The sequence below is a fragment of the Cercospora kikuchii genome (genome assembly GCF_019650295.1).
Source record: "Cercospora kikuchii DNA, contig_00004, whole genome shotgun sequence".
NCBI lineage: Eukaryota > Fungi > Ascomycota > Dothideomycetes > Mycosphaerellales > Mycosphaerellaceae > Cercospora > Cercospora kikuchii.
In genome coordinates, this window is record NW_025408585.1 from 1137620 (window position 1) to 1157208 (window position 19589).

The 19589-nt window shown below is 53.9% G+C and overlaps 7 protein-coding genes across 8 annotated transcripts; 4 read left to right on the top strand and 3 right to left on the bottom strand.

Moving 5' to 3' along the window:
* Positions 1–1091: 1091 nt before the first annotated feature.
* Positions 1092–3983, top strand: CKM354_000667500 (uncharacterized protein; the record flags this gene model as incomplete). The annotated part of the gene is made up of 1 exon (XM_044801999.1): positions 1092–3983. One exon carries the CDS (start codon positions 1092–1094, stop codon positions 3981–3983), a length of 2892 nt encoding a protein of 963 aa, XP_044657934.1.
* A 749-nt stretch (positions 3984–4732) lies between these two features.
* On the top strand, positions 4733–8236 carry CKM354_000667600 (uncharacterized protein; the record flags this gene model as incomplete). The annotated part of the gene is made up of 1 exon (XM_044802000.1): positions 4733–8236. The coding sequence occupies one exon, from the start codon at positions 4733–4735 to the stop codon at positions 8234–8236; it is 3504 nt and encodes a 1167-aa protein (XP_044657935.1).
* A 409-nt stretch (positions 8237–8645) lies between these two features.
* On the bottom strand, positions 8646–10535 carry CKM354_000667700 (uncharacterized protein; the record flags this gene model as incomplete). Of its 2 annotated transcripts, XM_044802002.1 has the most annotated exons (6): positions 8646–9410; positions 9479–9839; positions 9901–9910; positions 9961–10043; positions 10102–10109; positions 10170–10535. In XM_044802002.1, the coding sequence occupies 6 exons, from the start codon at positions 10533–10535 to the stop codon at positions 8646–8648; spliced, it is 1593 nt and encodes a 530-aa protein (XP_044657937.1). The 2 variants fall into 2 exon arrangements, with proteins under 2 accessions (XP_044657937.1, XP_044657936.1); XM_044802001.1 differs by lacking the exon at positions 9901–9910 and having other exon boundaries at positions 9479–9822.
* A 1473-nt stretch (positions 10536–12008) lies between these two features.
* CKM354_000667800 (uncharacterized protein) lies at positions 12009–13349 on the top strand (the record flags this gene model as incomplete). The annotated part of the gene is made up of 3 exons (XM_044802003.1): positions 12009–12218; positions 12278–12382; positions 12438–13349. 3 exons carry the CDS (start codon positions 12009–12011, stop codon positions 13347–13349), a joined length of 1227 nt encoding a protein of 408 aa, XP_044657938.1.
* Positions 13350–14060: 711 nt separating this feature from the next.
* On the bottom strand, positions 14061–14636 carry CKM354_000667900 (uncharacterized protein; the record flags this gene model as incomplete). Its single annotated transcript, XM_044802004.1, has 1 exon — positions 14061–14636. One exon carries the CDS (start codon positions 14634–14636, stop codon positions 14061–14063), a length of 576 nt encoding a protein of 191 aa, XP_044657939.1.
* Positions 14637–14966: 330 nt separating this feature from the next.
* CKM354_000668000 (uncharacterized protein) lies at positions 14967–16563 on the bottom strand (the record flags this gene model as incomplete). The annotated part of the gene is made up of 2 exons (XM_044802005.1): positions 14967–15749; positions 15802–16563. The coding sequence occupies 2 exons, from the start codon at positions 16561–16563 to the stop codon at positions 14967–14969; spliced, it is 1545 nt and encodes a 514-aa protein (XP_044657940.1).
* Positions 16564–17339: 776 nt separating this feature from the next.
* Positions 17340–19120, top strand: CKM354_000668100 (uncharacterized protein; the record flags this gene model as incomplete). Its single annotated transcript, XM_044802006.1, has 5 exons — positions 17340–17574; positions 17642–18183; positions 18240–18373; positions 18428–18633; positions 18687–19120. The coding sequence occupies 5 exons, from the start codon at positions 17340–17342 to the stop codon at positions 19118–19120; spliced, it is 1551 nt and encodes a 516-aa protein (XP_044657941.1).
* Positions 19121–19589: the final 469 nt, after the last annotated feature.

A 19589-nucleotide genomic window follows, 5' to 3' on the forward strand; every position in this document is an offset into this window, starting at 1 on the left:
AGAGGCAGCAACAAGAACAGGCAGAAGCAGCGCGACAGGGAATCCGATGCCGGGGGCGTGCCGGAATCACGATCGCGTCCCAGAAGATTGCGAAACGCAGCGGTCGAATCAGGGCACGCGCAGCAAGGCCACCTTCGCCTTCAGCTGCGCTAGCTCCAAATCCAAACGTGCCCAAAGTCTGCCAAACCTGTCCCGCCGCTTTTTCTCTGTCCGCGAGCCAGCAAGCCCACCCGCCGTTCTCGTGATCCGCCCGCTCGCCAGCAGCTCTCGCCGTCGTGCTGCTGCTGCTGCTGCTGCTGCCACTGCTCCCTCTGCCACGCCGACTGCATACTCCCACCGCTCCCCATGTCAGCGACCACACCGCGATCACAGACTGCCTCGCGCCCCGGCGGCCCGGCAGCGCAGAGGCAGCGTCGCGACGTGTGAGGAGTGGCAAGTCCAGCAGCGACAGAGGCAGCGTCGCAAAAGCCCAGCTCGGGATTTCGCTGCTGGCTGGCTGGCTGGTCTGGCGGGCTGCCAAGCACACGCCTCAGGCTGCAACAGATGCCTTCCATCGTTCTTTCCTCTCCTCTTGCACCTGCCAGTCAGCGCTCGCTGCCCACACCACTCTCTCACCATTCTCTTCTGCGCACCTTGCTTGCCGACGCGAACACGCACCCGCCGTCTCATTCTTCTGACTCTCAACAGTACCGTCGCCGCACCCACACCGTCTCCACCGCCGCATCACCGCCGCTTCCACCCTCACCCAAAGCGCAGCCGGATTGGGAGGCCCGCTCCACGACTCGATTTTCTCGCGCCGTCCTTCTCATGACCCATCGGTACGCACTTCACGGGCATCAGAGGCCGTCGGCCAGTCGTCGAGAGTGCTTTTCGGAGACTTGAGCGTGTCTCGTCGTCGCGAACCGCTTCTGACCTGCCCGCTTGCAGTCCGTCCGTCGTCGAGACCGCGCACCACACCACGCCGCAAACGCTGCGCAGCACTGTTCTGCTCCACGATCTGAGCGTCGACCGTGGCGGTACAGTCATGCGACGCCAAATTGACCTCCTTCCCGTCACCTAACCCACACGCGCCCTCCTACAGACGAGATAGCATGACAGACGCCCACTTCTCTGTCAAGCCTGTCAACGGTCACGACCTTTCTCACCACATCACTCCGCTCCATCCCGTGTCGCACCAGCAGCGTTACCATGTCCCCTTGGTCAATGGCGACCCCGAGGACGACGGCCAGATCAGCTGTATCTGTGGCTTCGCAGACGACGACGGCTGGACGGTCGCGTGCGACAAATGCAACCGGTGGCAGCACCAGTCCTGCTACTATCCACAATTCGACGAGCGACAGCTGCCAGAGCACCTGCAGCACTACTGTGTCGAATGCGAGCCTCGAGATGTCGACGTCCTTGCCGCGCGGCGTCGCCAACTTGCCAAACGCGAGCCCAGTGAGCCTCTCACAAACGGCATCAAGCGGGCAGCATCAAAGAGCCACAAGAAGAAGGTCAAAGAACCAGCACCTGCATACACAAACGGATGGCCGATTGACAAACTGAGAAACGACCGCAACAGTGCCGGCCCACGCGATCAGCAGCCGCCGGCCAAGCGACCCAAGACGAGCCATCGCACTTCAGACTCGACCACCACCACTACTACCACCACCACCAAAGGCCACTCACGGAAGCGCAATGCATCCACCGCCAATCACCGACGGAGCCTCTCGCGGTCCCCGGAGACACCCATCGAGCGCTACTCGGATCATTTTCTTCAAAGCTATGCCGACGATGAATGGTCGGTGACTGACAATAATCTGCACGATTCGATCCAAGTCACCAACTCGCTTTCTGAGTGGGTCGAGATGCACGAAGAGGACTTCGAGGAAGAACATGGGCAAATCAAGGGCGAAGCACTCATGAGATACGACGATGACCTCGACAACATGCCAGGCAAAGCGCAACTTGTCATTGTTGAGCGGCAGGACGACGACGTCTTACATCGCGGTCAACCCGTCAAGTGGAAAACGGTCACCGTTGAAGAGCCATTGCCCACGGGTGCTTACATTGGCGAACTCAAAGGTCGTATCTGCTTCAAGAAGGAGTATCAACAGGACTCTTCAAACCGCTGGGCGGAAATGCGTCATCCTGAGCCATTCGTCTTCTTCCTCCCGAAACTACCCATCGTCCTGGATGCCCGTACCGAGGGCACCGACCTGCGATTCGTGAGAAGGAGCTGTTACCCTAACGCACGGCTACAGGTCCTGATCACTGGCAAGGCCGACTACCACTTCTGCTTCTTGTCCAGCCGAGAAATTCAGCCAGGCGAAGAGATCTCTATCGCCTGGGAGACCACAGAGGGCATGCCGCACCTGATGAAGCCGAACTTGACACAGGATGAGCTGGAACACTTCTCGACATGGGTCTCCACAGTCCTGGCCAACTGCGGCCCTTGCGCGTGTGGTATGCCGGTCGAAGATCTCGACCAACACGGCGCTTGCTACATGGCCCGCTTCGACAGACGTCTTGGACCTGGTGACGAGCGGCCGGCGAAAGCACCAAAGACCAAGAAGCGCAAAAACGGACAGCACATATCGCCATTGCATACGCATTCTGTAAACAGCCGCTCAGGAAGCGAAGCAAGAAAGATAGATCCGGACGATGATGGCACTGACTCGCGGTCCGCCTCTGGTTCGGCTGGCCGAGGGTCTGCGAGTCGCGACATTACACCCAACACGCATTACTCTACCAATGGCACCGGCATGCCAGAACTCTCGGAGCGAGAGAAGAAGAAGCTGGCCAAAGAAGAAGAGATGTTCCGACGGCAAGAAGAAGAGAGCATGGGCAAGGCAAAGAAGAAGCGCACCAGTGATGGCTCAAATTTGAACACACCGAGTGCGACAGCTTCGAAGCAGCTCGGCTTTCCTCCCAATGGATCATCAAAGAATTCTGACAACGGCACATCACGGCAGACATCTGTCAAAGCTGCAGGCGGCCGCAAGACGAAGACGCAAAAGTCTATCACGAAGCCTCCCAGTCGCGTAGTCAAGCGTCCACGACCAGTCTATGTTGATGCTGTCACCCAGTGCGACCTAGACCAAGAGGAGGCTGAACGTCGAGTACCAACCTCGTCCGCACGGAAACCATTCAAGTCCTTGCGTCAGACTTTACTAGAGCGATGTGCACGGAATAATCGTGCCATCCTGTCGTCTGCGCCGTCTAGTCCTGTCTCGCTGCAGAAGAGCCCTGGACAAGAAGATGCAATGGAGATTGACCGGGACACTCTGCGCGATCGTTCGTCACCAGTGCCTGTTGAGCGGCCGCGGTCGGCCAGCTCCGGGCGCAGGGCTGACAGCGGACCAATTGAGGACGCAGAGATGCCTGACGCCAGGGACGAAGCCGAACCGAAGCAGGAGCCACCTTCGGATCTCGCTGGAACGGTCAATGCCCTAGCGGACGATGTTGAACAACCACACAAGAAGTCGAGTCCAATCGAGCCGTCGCCAGCACCACCATGGCCTGCGAAGTCCTCGCCTGGATCTGCAGCATCCGAACAGGCCTCGTCAAAGCCAGCGGGCATGCGTCTCGACATGCCTCCGCCTTCGGCAAACCCGTTCAGCTCGTCGTCGGCTACTTCTCCTGCTGGTGGTCCAACAACTGGCAGCGGTTACATCGCTCAGTCGCCCGCAAGCATGACACCTGGCGCAATCTTTCCACCCAGCGTTGCAGCCGCCGTCGCTCCCAGTCCAGCGAAGAAGAAGCTGAGCCTCAGCGATTACACCCGGCGAAAGGCTAAGAAGGAGGACTCGGAATTGAGCCATCGCGAGAGCAGTCCAGCTTCGTCAACATCTGGCCCTGTAGTGCCACCACTCCAGCCATCTTCCGCGCTCGAAGCACGTGCAGCGGAGGGCACTGCCATAGAAGAAGACGTCAAGATGGAAGAGGCGGTTGCGCCGCCGGCGGCAGCGGAAAGTGTGCCTCCGACAGTAACGGCGGCCTGAATAGAGAGCACTCTCATGAAGAGATGTCTGTTTGATCTCTGTCCGGTTTAGCGTGGCGCGTGGTGGGATGGGCTTCTCTACTATTCACGATTCAAGAAATGACGATGCAAGAAGATGCATGCTAAAGTATTTGAGAAGGAAGGAACTTTTTTTGGAACGGATGGATTTTACGACAAGACGGAATCATGATGTGTCGCCCACCTGATGCTGGGGATGCAACAAGGTGCGGCTCGACTCTTCTGTACTTTATACCTGACCCACCGCGAGGCAGCTGGCTTTTCTCTTGAGTAGCATACTTAGTCGACGAGATGCGAACAGAAGAAACTGAACCAATGATACATTGAACGTGCATGTAAGTGTAGATTTCCTTCCTCTAATGACCTTGACCGACAGTTCAGCGGCTGGATGGCGGATATAATTGCACTAAAGATGACTGGCTGTTGCACAACTGTCAGCGTGCAGGCGCAACAAAGGCATTGTGGAACCTTTCGGAGGTTGCTGGTTGCCCCGGGTGATGGTTTGTTTCGATGGATCAGCGCCGTTTCGAATCCGACAGCCGACATGCGAACGCCAACAAACTTCAGATCACTCTGCGACTCGCTTCACTGCACTCAACACTAGGTCGCGATTCTGATAATAGTCGAAACAGAGGACGACGCGGCTTATTCATGATGCTGGTGTGAGAAAACAGCGGCAACCACATTCCTCGCAAACACATTCCGATCGCTTCAACACCGGCAAGCTGCTCCATGGCGGCGCCGAATTCACCACACGGCTATGGCCCACCGCCAGGCTATGACGACGAAGAAGCACACACACCGACAAACGCATCGACCATGCGTCTGCTCACGAGTCCCGAGGAGGGCGTCTACGCAGCGTCAGTACCGCCCAGCAGCAACAAGCCCTCTCCGCATGATTTGTTTCTTCGCGCCCAAGAACGGTTGAACAGTCACAACCAGCGAGCGCACCACAGTAGCCAGGACACTCATGCCTACCCTCCTCCATCACCCACAGCTCCATCGCACTATGCCCGCTCAGAAGCTCCCGCGCCGCCGGGCGAAGAGCTCAACTCCCTCTTGCGCGAGGTCGAGAGCGACTTGTCCCAGTCGAGCGCTCCTCGATCTGCTGCAGCACATCCCCGAACGAAGCGTTACAAAGTGCGATTCAATCAGCAGCAAAAGGGCAGCCTAAAAGAGCAGCCAACGCCGAGCATGCCAGAAGAAGAAGACATTAGCTCATATAACCCTTACAGCAGCGGCAGGCCCGACAGTCCCACGAGAAGCTACCGGACAGGCAGTCCAACACGATCGTACGCGCCACAATCTACCTTGAGCAGTCAGCCATCCAACTCCAGACTGGGAAGGCCATCATCGGTATTGGACAACGCGCCAGGCATGCCTCCTCCGAGCGACTCATACGACCCTTTCAGACCAAACTCGAGGGGCTCTACAAGTCCTTCGAAGGCCTTCACGCCGCGCGGGAGTCGCGAATATCCCAGACCTCCAGCCACAAACGTTCCTTACGAACCAGCAGACATCAATGGCGGACCACGACCAGGCACGCCATCTTCGGCATACGGCGGCTCGCCTAGGAGACCACTGCCACCGCAGCCACTTTTTGCGGCAGGAAGGCCGCCGTCAATGATGAGCTTGGATCCCAAAGAACCAGGCATGACCGCAATACCGATCGAGGACGATGATACTGATCCGTTCGGACCACCGACTGGAGATAGTGACCTGCAGCGCCCTAGGCCGGTCTCGCGGGACACTTTCCAGTCTGCGTCCACTCTGACAGATGACTTTGAAAAGGAGCACGATGAAGATCTGCATGGCCCTGCCCCAGATGGCTTCCAACAGAGACGAGGCGCTCGTCCAGCCCAGATGACGAGAAAAGAGGTGAAGCTGATCAACGGAGAGCTCATTCTGGAATGCAAAATCCCCACCATTCTCTACTCTTTCCTGCCCAGAAGAGACGATGTCGAGTTCACGCATATGAGATACACGGCTGTGACTTGCGATCCAAACGACTTCGTCGACCGAGGCTACAAATTGCGCCAGAATATTGGCTCGACGACGAGAGAAACAGAGCTGTTGATCTGCATCACAATGTACAACGAAAACGAGATCGATTTCACGCGGACGATGCACGGTGTGATGCGCAATCTGGCGCACTTTTGCAGTCGTGCAAAGTCCAGGACCTGGGGCAAAGATGGCTGGCAGAAGATTGTTGTCTGCATTATTTCTGATGGACGCGCCAAAGTTCACCCTCGAACACTGGATGCGCTGGCTGCCATGGGGTGCTACCAGTCAGGAATCGCGAAGAACTTGGTCAATCAGCGGGAAGTCACGGCACACGTTTACGAGTACACGACGCAAGTTTCGCTGGATTCTGATCTCAAGTTCAAGGGTGCGGAGAAGGGCATTGTGCCCTGTCAGGTCATCTTCTGTCTCAAGGAGAAGAACGCCAAGAAGCTGAACAGCCATCGTTGGTTTTTCAATGCATTCGGACGTGCACTAAATCCAAACGTTTGCATTCTGCTGGACGTGGGTACCAAGCCGGGCGACGATTCGCTTTATCACTTGTGGAAAGCATTTGATCGTGACTCGAATGTTGCTGGAGCTGCTGGAGAGATCAAGGCCGCCAAAGGCCGGTATCTGAAGGCTCTGATGAATCCCTTGGTCGCCTCTCAAAATTTCGAGTACAAGATGTCCAACATTCTTGACAAGCCACTGGAGTCTGTGTTTGGGTACATTACCGTGTTGCCAGGAGCGCTGAGTGCTTACCGATACCATGCTCTGCAGAACGACGAGACAGGCCATGGTCCGCTCAGTCAGTATTTCAAGGGAGAGACACTTCACGGCCAGGATGCAGATGTGTTTACAGCCAACATGTATCTTGCCGAAGATCGTATTCTCTGTTGGGAGCTGGTCGCCAAGCGAAACGACAGATGGGTGCTCAAGTACGTGCGGAAAGCGACAGGAGAAACCGATGTGCCAGACGCCGTACCCGAGTTCATCTCCCAGCGTCGTCGATGGCTCAACGGTGCCTTCTTCGCTGCCGTCTACTCTCTCCTGCACTTCAAGCAAATCTGGAAGACCGATCACACCATCACGCGAAAGATACTCCTCCACATCGAGTTCATCTACCAATTCGTCCAGCTGCTCTTCACCTTCTTCTCCCTTGGCAACTTCTACCTGACGTTCTACTTCATCGCCGGATCTCTCGCAGACAAACGCGTCGACCCATTCGGCCATGGCATCGGAAACTTCATCTTCATTGTCCTGCGATACGTCTGCGTCCTCACCATTATGGTCCAATTCATCCTCTCCATGGGTAATCGACCTCAAGGCGCTGTCAAAATGTTCATGGCCTCGTTGATCATCTTCTCGATCATCATGGTCTACAACACTTTCGCGGCAATCTACATCGTCGTTCGTCAACTCTCGGATTCTGAGACAATCAGCTTCGGCAACAATGTCTTCACCAACCTCATCGTCAGCACCCTCTCCACGGTCGGTTTGTACTTTATCATGAGTTTCCTATACATGGACCCTTGGCACATGTTCACCTCTTCGGCTCAGTACTTTGCCCTCCTGCCTTCGTACATTGCCACCTTACAAGTCTACGCTTTCTGTAACGCTCACGATGTCACATGGGGAACCAAGGGTGACAACGTGTTGAAGAAAGATTTGGGTGTCGCAACCGCGAACAAAAACGGAACTGTCGAATTGGAAATGCCATCGGAACAACTCGATATCGACTCTGGCTACGACGAAGCTTTGCGAAACCTCCGCGATCGCGTCGAAGTCCCAGCACCCGGTATCTCAGAATCCCAACTCCAAGAAGATTACTACCGAGCCGTCCGAACCTACGTCGTCATAGTATGGATGATTTGCAACGCCATCTTAGCAATGGCCATCACAGAAGTCTACGACAACACAAGCGTTGGAGAGAACTACTACTTGAAATTTATCTTGTGGTCAGTAGCGTGTTTGGCGCTTTTCCGTGCGATTGGAAGTTCGGCTTTCTTGGTGATTAATGGCGTGCATTCGATTGCCGAAGGGAAATTGAAGTGGAGTGGCAAGGGGAAGAGTGCGAATGGCAGTGCGATTGGGGGCACGAAGAGTGTTAGTTCTGCGGCGGGGAGTTGGAAGAGTAAGATGCCGAGTTGGATTTCGGATTCGGGAAGTTGGATTAGTAGTAAGGCGAGTAGTTGGACGCCGTCGAGTATTGGGAGTTCGTTGGGGAGGTAGATGACATGAGGGGTGGTGGATGAGAGGGTATGGGTGGGTGTTTTCGTATTTGGCGTTACGGGATGGGACTGGCATGCGACGAATGTCTATGGTTACGATGCGGCATGTTTATATGGCTATGGTAGAAGTCCCACGCGCTATGCTTTTCACGAGGCGGGATGAGTGGGATGTTGTGATGATTAGGCATGAGTGAAAGAGCGAGAAAATGAAAACTTTTGTAATGATGTGAACAATGCACTTTCTCAGCAACTTCCTTTCCGGCTTGGACTGATTTGCTACTGCAGGCGGTCAGTGTCGAATGCAAGATCAAGAGGAGGTGGACCAGGGTGAAATGCTGAGTACTGTGATAGATCTCAATTATTGATCCTTTCGCTGAACGCAATATCAAACAAACGCTGAAACAGATCTCTCATAAATCCTTCGCCAACCGCGATACCGGCGGGACGTATATATGCCTCGCGTAGAAGATGTAATAAAACGTCGCAACGATGGCCACACCTCCATACACTGCCGAAGCCCAGTTCATAGTCTCCAACGTCGGATGATTCGCCAATGGGAAGAAAGCGAAAATAAAAGCGAGAAGAATATAGACTATCCCCACGACGTTCGCGAACCAGCCTAGCGGGACTCCGAGATCGAATCTTCGGGGTAAGAGCTTCTCGCCTCGGATTCGTTTCAACAGAATGCAGCCCATGGAAGTGAGGTAGGAGGTCAGGAGGGCTACTACGCCGATGGAGAGGATGGCGTTGAAGGTTACGACGCTGCCGAGACTGATGAGGGAGAGCAGTATTGTGCAGATGAAGCAGACCAAGACGGCATTAAGCGGGATATCGAGGCCTGGTTGGACGTAGCTGAGGACTCTGGCGAAGGGGAGGCCGTGGTCGCGGGCGAAAGCGAACATTTGGCGAGAAGCGGTCGCGATGTTGCTGATTGCGGAGCAGAGGGTGAGGGTTGTGATGATGCAAGTCATGACTGTTGCTCCGGCGTGCGATTGAGTTGCGTTGTAGAACGTTCCGATGAAGGCGAAGTTGTATTGGGGTTGGAGGGCGGCTTCAATGGGTCCGATGCAGTAGGCGAATGTGATAGCCATGATTAGTCCGGTGATGCCATTTAGTACGAGGGTCGAAACCATGGCGAGGGGGATTGTGCGTGAAGCGTCTCGGACTTCTTCTGCCTGATAGTGGTGATGAATGTTAGCAAGCTGCGCGAATGTTTCATCCAATTTCCTGGTCTTTCACTGACCATGTGTACTGCCGAATCAGGGCCGATCAATGCATAAATTGGCCCAGTAAACGACACGAGTGCGGCGAGACCCATCGAAGGCCAGTCTGAGGTCTGATGCCAGTCTGTCCAGACCGCAGAAGAAGGCTGTCTTGGCGCGAACACCCACAGAGGAATAAGCACAGCAAAGAAGCCAAAGACCAGAAGGATGAGGACGAGGCCTTCCAGAAGAGGGAGTTTGCGAGCGAACAAGCTGTTAAATAGTACCGCCACGCTCGCTGCTGCAATTGTCAACAAGACTCCGTGCCATGGTTTTGGCATATAATTTTCGTCGTTGAGAACGATCAGTCCCTGGACTTGAGTCGCTACGGTGAAGCACTGTCTGCAGGTCGCAACACAAAGTGTTAGCTGTAGTCACAACAATCATTCGCAGCACGCCATACCCTGCTATGCCTGTAGAGAAGTCAGTCAACGTTCCTGCAAGAAGAAGCTACACTACGCACCTGCTTGCCAGCCCAGAACACAAAACCACCCAACGAGGTAGCTCAGGAGCTTCTGGAAACCTGGTGGTGCAAACTCGGAGACCCTGATCAGACCGTGTCAGTTGTCTACACATCGAGAATTGGCTGCGAAAAGCACCATACCAATGATACTTGGCGAATGTTAGCGATAAGTTCTTCGGGTCTGAAAATTGTGGCAAAATATCACTCACCTGTCCGCCAGACGTGGGTGCCATAGAACTCATTTCGGCCATTGTCAGAATGGCACAACCAAAGCCGAAAAGTGTGACGATATAAATCCATATCATGGCTGGAAGACCTCCGTTGGGGAGAGTGTAGCTTGCGGAGCTCAAGACTGACGCCCAGGTCATCATTAGGACGGCGGCGAAGCCAAAGATGGGAATGAAGCTGAAGTTGCGCCGGAACTCCTGCTGCTTGCCCATTCGATACATGTCTCTTCGATCGACGACCGTCCCTTGCTTCTCAGGTGGCAAGTCGGTTCCATTGAAGTCCATGTTGTCGTCCATGGTGACCTGCGATAGGGCTTCTTTGCCCGAAGGACTGTCGTTGTGTGCCATGGTGAATAGTGTTGCTTGTGAGACGCGCACTTTTCAACAGATAGACGACCGGGGGCCCAGGTGGTCGTAAATCTCCGGATGTCGAGGATACCACGCGGTTACCGTCGTCCACGTGGCGTGGTTCGAGCTCAAGAAGATCGATGGGAGTGAAGAGACGGGGTGATGGATAAGGTCGAGATTGACGGATGTAATTCCTCCACTAGTCTGTCCGGATAGACGAGTCCAACGCTTTCTGCAGGGAGAATGTGCCTAGTTAGATGAGGGTTCCGAGGTGAGCAGCAGCCACAGCTGGCTTGTGATACGTCTGAAGTGGCATGCCGGGATCCCGTACAGGTCGAGGAGACGGGTTGGTTGTATGCTGCCAGGCCTCCCGGGCGTCTGACGACTTCTGGGCCACGGGCCTCGACTCGTCGCACAGGAGAGCGCTGTGAAGAGGAGCCGCGAAGTGAGACCGCCACATGGTTTGCTTGACTCTGGCATCGCTCGTCCGTTTGCCCTCGTCGACGCCCGCCCGCGTCGTGTCGTGCGGCACAGCAGCAGGAAGAAGCTTAAATCGCATCATTGGAGCTTGGCGCGATTGGGGCGTGTCGATCACCTCGTCTCGCCTCGCCTCGCCTCTCCCACTTCTGCCGACGCTCCTCGCGCACTACGGCATCACCACCCTCCCCCCATCAGCACAGCTCCCGAGTGCTAATCGACCAGCTTCCCATGCCACGCTCGCCCGACCGAGTGCGCCCACGCCGCTGCTCCCCATGTCCATCACACGCAATCAGTGTCGCGCCTCCTGCAAGCGATTGCCGTCGTGACAGCGCATCCTTCAGCACCTCTCGCGCCGGCGGCCAATGAAGGCGCGGTCCTGCTGTGCCATTGAACTCAAAATCCATCGGTATGCGACTCAGGGAAATGTGAACCGCGACATTTCACGCCTTCTGGTCGTGCATCTCGAGGCGTTGTGGTGCCGGTCAGCGGCAGCGCCGCACAACATGCTCCCAGGTTGCGATACCGTCAGTACCACGGCGAAGCGTAAGCTGAGCAAATGTTCCAACAATAAACGCACCCTCGACGCGCGAAAATACCATCAGCAGTGACTTGCTGCACGCGGATGTCGTTAATCCCGAAGAGACCACGGTCGGGGCTAGGACTGCGCTGCAGAAACCCTCCTACGATCCTAGTAGTCTTGCTTTCCTGTCGTCGTTCCCCGGGATCTCCATCTGCATATGCGCCGTCAACCGTTATGCGGCCGCGCGGTCAGCAGCGCACAGGCTCACATACCCGCGCCGTAGCGAACGCAACCTGTCACGCTGCACCACTCGCGCCTACTTTCTGTGTGGAGTTTGCTATCTGGGAGCCGGCATCCTTTTGCGATGCATTTGTCCACATCTTTGCCACTCTCGAAATTTCCCCATAGTCCAAAGCTAGGAGGAAAGCTGAACAAGCAGCGCAGCCTGCTGCTGTAGCAGCACTGCTGCCGCCATGGCTACTGCTGAACTGCCTGTCCTCCCGGACATGAACTCTGGCCCAAGGAATTTCATCACTACCGACCAAGATCATGGCGGGATTGCGCTCACAATTTGCACACTAATGGCCACTTGGGTTGTCCTTTGCTTCGTGGTCCGCTGCTACATGCGTGCAACAGTCAGTGGGCCTTTTGGAATGGACGATATAGTCTGCTCTGTCGCAACAGTATGAGCCATGCGCGCGCCCCATTACGTATTTGAGGCTAATTCGACACTTCGATGCAGATGTTTGGCATGCTTCAAACCACAGTATCATCCGTATCGATCTCGTACGGCATGGGTAAAGCTCTGGACTTATTGACTGAATCAGAGATTGTTAAATCCGAAAAGGTAGGACCGATCGTACAAGTCTGTCCTCGCTATAACAAGGCTGATTCCATCCCAGGCGATTTACGCTGCTCAACTGCTCTACCTCATCACGAACACGCTCACAAAATGCACCGTAGCATTGCTGCTCGCACGCATAGTCTTCATCAAGAGCCGCGTATATGCCTGCTACGGAGTACTCATCTTGTCCTGCGTATGGGGAATTTCAGCATTTTTGGCACAAGCCATTCGATGCTCTCAACATCCTCCATGGCAAATCGTGGGCGATCAATGCCCCAACAACTACCGCTCGTGGCAAATTATCACGGCTTTCAACATCATCATCGAGATTCTGCTGTTCGCAATGCCGGTGTGGCTGGTCTACAATCTGCAAACCGAGCTCTCAAAAAAGGTCACAGTCATCTCGGTCTTCTCGCTGCGTCTGCCAGTCATCATAGCTGCGATACTACGAATCCATTACCTCAGCGACATGCTAGGATCTTCGGAACCTCTTCTGAGAGGTGTCCCCTCCTTCATCTGTCTCAATGTTGAGATGCACTGGAGTCTGATAGCCGCCACAATTCCAACGCTTAAACCTTTTGTTGGGGCGTTTAACACTGGATGGGGGACGTACGACACTCAAGGCATCAGCGGATACGGTCAAGGGAGTGAAAACTCATATGCCTTGCGTTCCATTGGTAAGAGAAGCGCGCGCAGCGGCCAAGCGGGCACACCTGCGGCTGGGACGCAGAATAGTAATGCAGAGAAAGATCCCATCGACGGGCGACAGAGCTGGGGAAAGAACGTTACACATGTGAGGTCGAATCGAACATCGACTGGCAGCGACGATTCGGATAGGATGATCATACGGCACACGCAAACTTGCGAGGTGCATGTGGAGGTAGAGGATAGAGCGGATGACTTGCTGGTGGATCGACGAGACGACTCGATTGAAAGCGCTCCAAGGGATCCACTGTCTCTGTCGCGATGATGGAACCCACGTTAGGCGAGGTTTCGGCAGAGTGGAAACTCAGGCATGGGCATAAGGTTCGACAGCAGCAAGGACAGGGCGACAAAAATTCGACATCTTCCGCATCGCTTCGCAACACCCAGGCGAGCTAGCCGTTGCACCGGAAAGGGCTCACAACCACCATGCTCTGGAAGTGAAGGTGGTCTGTGTGCGTTGAATCAGTCCCACTGCTCAGGACTGCTGAGTCCGAATTGTTCGCTTCGACAGTTGAGAATAGAGCACGAGAGAAAAGGCGAACAGGGTCGCAATGCCCGAGTCGCATGTTTTTTCGTGTGAAAAACGATTCTGTGTGAGCTGCGAAAGCTCGCAATCTAATCAACATAGACGATGATACCCAGGCAGTTGGCGTTTGTTTCAATTTTTGACAATCTAGACACTCGAAGACCTTCGTTTTGATCTGTACTTCCAAGACGGGCTCGATTTCCAGGCCCTTTGGGAGGCAATGCCGCTCGAACATGTTCGAACCATTTTTAGTGCTTGAAAAACGGATCACAAACCAACTATTATTTAATAGTCAGTTGTGGGAAGCGCCATGCACAACGCAGAAATATCACTATCAGTCATGCAAGCTGTACAAGCCACTTGGTTCTGTACATCCCAGCAGGGTATCATGGAACGCCTGTTCATCGATTCCGCCACCTCCGAAAGCTCAAAATACGACCCTGTCCCTCTTCAACCACCTGTCGTTGGCTGTTTCTCACCATCAGCAGCATCTTCGTCATCCTCCTGATCAGCATCATCAAACTCCGCCGGGGCAGTCTCAGCAACCATCTCAACCTGACACTCCGGCAACCAATGCAAACCCCTTATAACCTTTTCCTTATGACAACGCCACAACCCCTCCCTCCTCCGCCAATACATCAACATAATACTCTCCCTTTGCACATTCTTCGGATGCCCAAAAACTTTCAATAAAACATAAATAATCGCTTTCCCGCTCAATTCGTACACATCAGCGGCTGTATTTAGCACTTCGAAACCGTAGTCTGGATTTTGGGATGCTATACGTTCGTGATGTTCGATGTAGGCTTGCCAGCTATCGAGGACTTGACCCGCAGAGTGTTCGAATTCGGCGATGAATTTGGGGGATACGTATTGAGTGAAGAGAGTGTTTTGCCAGTCGCGGGCTGTGGCTGCTTCCAGGATTTCGCGGGAGAGTGATTCGAGAGTTTTGGCGGTCTCACTTGTGTAGGTGTGTTTGCGGGACGCCCAGGGTTTGGGGTTGAGGATTTCGAGGGATTTGTCCATTGGACATCATGCTGTTAATTGACTGTACTTGAGAATTGGAGAAGGCGCTGTTGAGGTAAGAGATTAATATTATATTGTGGTACTGATTTCAGCTGGTGCTTTTGACTGGCAGCCACAAGTCGATGAGACCGGTGACGATGCGGAGTACTGTAGTCAAGGTTTCGTTTACTGCAGCTAGCTTTTATTGGTGTGGTCGTCTGTGGCGTCTGTGGTCTGTGCTCACTGTGTACGTGGGTTGGTATTGGTTTTCGTCGTCGAATAAATGCTAACTACAAACATCGATACGACAATTCCCATCCACCAACAATGCCTCTCGCGAAATTGCAGATCCTACTGCTCATCCGTGGGACCGAATTTGAGCTTGATTCCTTCGCTACTGGCTCGCGGTCGCGGCACGAATTGGTCTCTGACCAGCTCCAAGTCTGATCTATCGCCCTCGTAAACAATCGCCCGCGAACCTAAGGATGAGCGGAAGAATTGCGCCAGGCCTACGTAAAGCTCAGCATATGCAAGGTGGATGCCTATGCAGCTTCGTGTGCCTTTGCCGAACGCAGCCTGGTACACTTTCAGTGGCCGGCCATCTGGGGCGAGCGGCTCGCCCAGCCAGCGCTCAGGTATATATGCGTGTGAATTGGGGAAGATGCTTTCGTCGTGTGCAACATCATAGTTGTCCATGCCTACAAAGACGCCGGGCGGGATCACCCAGTCTCTGTATATGAGAGGGCCGTCGAAAAATCCTCGCGCCCGTCGCTGGGAGACACCATAGGTCAGGCGGATCGCCTCCTCGATGCACGCGGAGAGATACGGAAGCTTCACCAAGGCGTCCCAGTCTGGCATGACAGATTCGTCGGGAGCAGCCTGACATAGCTCAGCGACCAGACGCTTGCGTATTGCGGGCTGGTCGATAATGTTGAAGCAGGCTATTGTGAGAGACCGAGCAGTCGTTTCCACTCCGGCACCAATGATCGCTATGGACTCCTGGTGCAAGCGATCAAACGACAACTCCTCAGGTGGAAGTGCTCCCTGAAGCAACGCGCTGAAGATGGTTCGGTCGCCTTCTTTCTTTGCTGATGCCGGTGTGGCAAGCACCTTGTTGACGTTCTCGGCAAGAAACTAGGCATATTAGCTTCAGCGTACCGGGAAGATACGACAGCTTCCAACTCACCGCCCAAAACTTCAGCAGTGGCGCCATGCTTGGGTTAAGCCAAAGCATGATTCTGTCTGGAATTTTCTTCATCAAAAACATGAGTGCTGGAAAGTGGTAGAACACATGCGCAGCTCCCAGCAATTCGACCAGCGCCTCATTCGCGTCCGCACGGAATCCAGGACTCTCCAGGAACTTGATATCTTGATCGAAGCAGGCGTTCACGAGGTTGTCTGCAGCGAAACAACCCCATAAGCTGTTAAGGTGCAACACACTACCCGTTTTGGCATACTCTTGCTCAATTTTCTGCATTGCCCTCGCGGCATTTTGCTGAAAACGCGGCGTATCTTGCGCGACCCTTCGTCGCGAGAAGAAGGGATTCAGTGCTGCTCGACGTGGTCTGAATAACGCTGGGTCCTCAGTACCGCCGGCGGTATGCTGGGTCTGAAATCGTATGCCGAAGCCTTTGATCTTCCAAGCCGGTCGGGAGTTGTTGTACAGGGTGTCGAACCAGCTCGCATCTCGGACATGAAGCTCATGCGGATTGATTCTGATGATGGGACCGTACTTGTCATGCCACTCTCGGACGACAAAGGGAAACTGGCCACCTTCTCCAGCGAATAAATTGTAGTATAACTCGGGAAGGTAAGACACTGCGGCGAGTTTGGGACCGGGAAACTTGGCCAGCGGACTGAAATATAGATTGTACACAACGACCCAGACACGGTAAGCTGCGAACACGCACGCTCCAAAGATAAGGACGTTCGAGTCAAGCGCGATCATGATGTGCAGTATTGCCACGCAATGTTTAGAGTGGGAAAGAACGAACGTTGTACCTGCTGAGAAGCTGACTTTATGTGCATCGTTCTGCAACCGCAGATGGAGCTGATCGCTGCAAGTGCCATGGCGGAGCCGACGAACGACTGGGCAATGCCGCTGCATGATGGTGTCCTACTCTGGTTCTGCAGCTTCGTGTGGAAGATGCGTGCTGCGCTGTGGAGATTTGCGAACGCTGCTGCAGCAGAGCTGTGCTGTCAACCCGACGCATGCACGTAGTCCACGAACACGAATCGCAACACAAACACAGGATGGAAGCACAGCACAATGCCCGGTGCAAGGCCACAGCGCCAACAACCACAGCAGATGGCAGTAGTTAGACGTCCGCAAGAACAGACTCCTCAAGATTGGAACAGCGGTGCTGTCGCTTGCAGAGACGAAGGCTGAGCTCGCTTAATTCAACGCCAGACATGTCGGCCGATATTGTGCTTTGCAGGGATCGGATACAGACCTCGCCAAGCACTTCACCCTCAGCTGTCTGTGTGCTGTTGCCTCGGTCAAGCTCCTCCCTGTCGTACAATCAATTGGCTGTAATGAGTCCTGGCAAAATATGACGAGAAACGCTGGACCCGACTCATAGGGCGTGTACCGTAAGCAATGACTTGTTGTTTCATCTTGGGTGATTACTGATGAGCAGCAGCCCGAGGAAGCCGCATAGCATCAAAAGATCAAGCACGATAGAGAGCTCACAGCTTTGATCGACTCCTTCAAGCACGGCCAATATGACGACCTTCAATGCCATCTTCGAAGCTATCTCGAAACAGCCCTCTTTCTACGCCATTACGCTTGCTTCCTTGAGCCTAGCGCTCATTTTGATGTATAGGTTGTTCTTCAGCCCGTTGGCACATATCCCAGGGCCGAGATTGGCAGCAGCGACAGGTCTGGTAGAGACATATTATGATCTGGTGAAAGGTGGACAATTTATTTTCAAGATACAGGAGTGGCACAAACAATATGGTAAGCCACCACTTCTGGGACGTATGCCTTACAGGATATACGAGACTAGACGCTGAAAAATTACCAGGACCCATCATTCGGATCACTCCATGGGAGGTACATATTCTGGATCCCGAGTTCTTCGACGAAATGTACAGTGCAAAGTCGAAGAACAATAAACTTGCTCATTTAAAATACCGGCTGGGGATCACTCTGGCGACTTCGGAACAGATTGAACATGCAGAACATCACAGACGACGTTCGGCAATCGCACCGTTGTTCACCACGGCACGCGTCCGAGAATTCTCTGGATATCTGCAGTCGTCTATAAACAAGCTATGCTCCAGGTTACAACAGGATTATGCTGGTAGTGGTAAAGTGCTTCGGTTGGACGACGTCTTCGCAGCATGGACAACAGATGCTGTCACATGGTATGCGATGGCAATGTCCTATGGCTGTGCGGAACATCCAGACTTTAAAGCTGAATTTACCAACGCCTCCGAAGGATTGATGGAAGCGATTCACGCTTTGACTCACGTTCCGTGGCTCGCAAGGATTCTGTCGATGGTACCTCCGAAAATCCTAGCGAAGTTGAATGCGCAGATGGGAGCGTTGGGAGCATTCTATGCGGTAATACATGGATTAAGCACGCTTGTTGCGAACGCTGGCTAATTCTCTGAGTGCAGGAAATCGACAAACAGATACGACTGATCATGGAGGGCGAGAACAAAGGCTACGAGGACGTCGCTCATCGTACAGTGTTCCATGAAATCTTATCATCCAAGTTCCTTCGACCAGAGGAGAAAACTCCCGAGGTTCTGTACGTCGTCTCACGTCCGCTTTATCTGAAACATCAAGATCTAACATCATGTAGATCGGATGAGGCGCAGAGTATAGTCCTTGCTGGAATAGAGACCACTAAAGCAATCATGGTAACAGCGTGTTTCTGGGTTCTCCAGAAACCTGAGGTCAAGGAACAGCTACGAAAAGAGCTCGAAGCAGCGATACCGGATCCTTTGGACATGCCGAGCCTGTCGTCGCTGCAAAACCTACCATATCTGAGCGCCGTTGTGCAAGAAGGTATCCGACATAGAAGTTTGCTCTCCCTGACACATGGCTGATATACTCAACAGCGACTCGACTCATGGGTGGAGTCGCACAACGTCTTTTCCGCACCAATCCACGCGCACCTCTACAATACGGAGCTTACACCCTACCGCCAGGCACCATATTCGGCATGTCGATCACTTTGCAACAAACGCATCCCGACATCTTCCCTGAGCCGCATGAGTTCAGGCCTGAGAGATGGCTGAATGGTGGCCTGGCACCCAACGGCCGCCCGCTGTCAAGATACCTCGTTGCTTTTGGCAAAGGTCCTCGTATGTGTCTCGGCATGAATCTTGCTAATGCAGAGCTGTACATCGGCCTCGCAACGTTCTTTAGGAACATCGATGCTACCTTGTTCGAGACAGACAGAGATGCTGTGGACATGGCTCACGATTACTTTCTGCCTAGGCCGAAGCATGGAACGAAGGGTGTGAGGGTCACTGTGAACCAACAATATTAGTTTCCAGGTTTGAAAGGCTGTGACCGTTCCCACCTGGACCATGTTGGGCTCAGTGCCACTGCCGAAAATCGGAATCTGCAGACATTTACAAGCTGGGCTAGGACAGGCCTGATCGACCGATGCTCAATACTCTGTGCAAGTCTAGACTCGTTCGTTGCAGGAGGAAAAATCACGAATCTCTCGCAAAAACATGCAGGTGAAGGCCTTACAATGAGGAGGTGAAGTTGCAGCCGACCAATACGCATGTAGATAGCTCAGCTGACACAGCCACGGCTTGGACTAGCGTCGATCGTGATGCTGGAGGCGTATTGACGGTAGACATGCCAAATCGAAGGAGCAGGCTGAGCGCCGTCTGCACAACTACGTTCGTCAAATCTCCACGGTCTGGAGCTCATCGCGGAGTTCAGTGCTGTACGATGAATTCGAATGAAGACTGACTGCTGGTCGTGTGCGACCGAATAGCATTGAG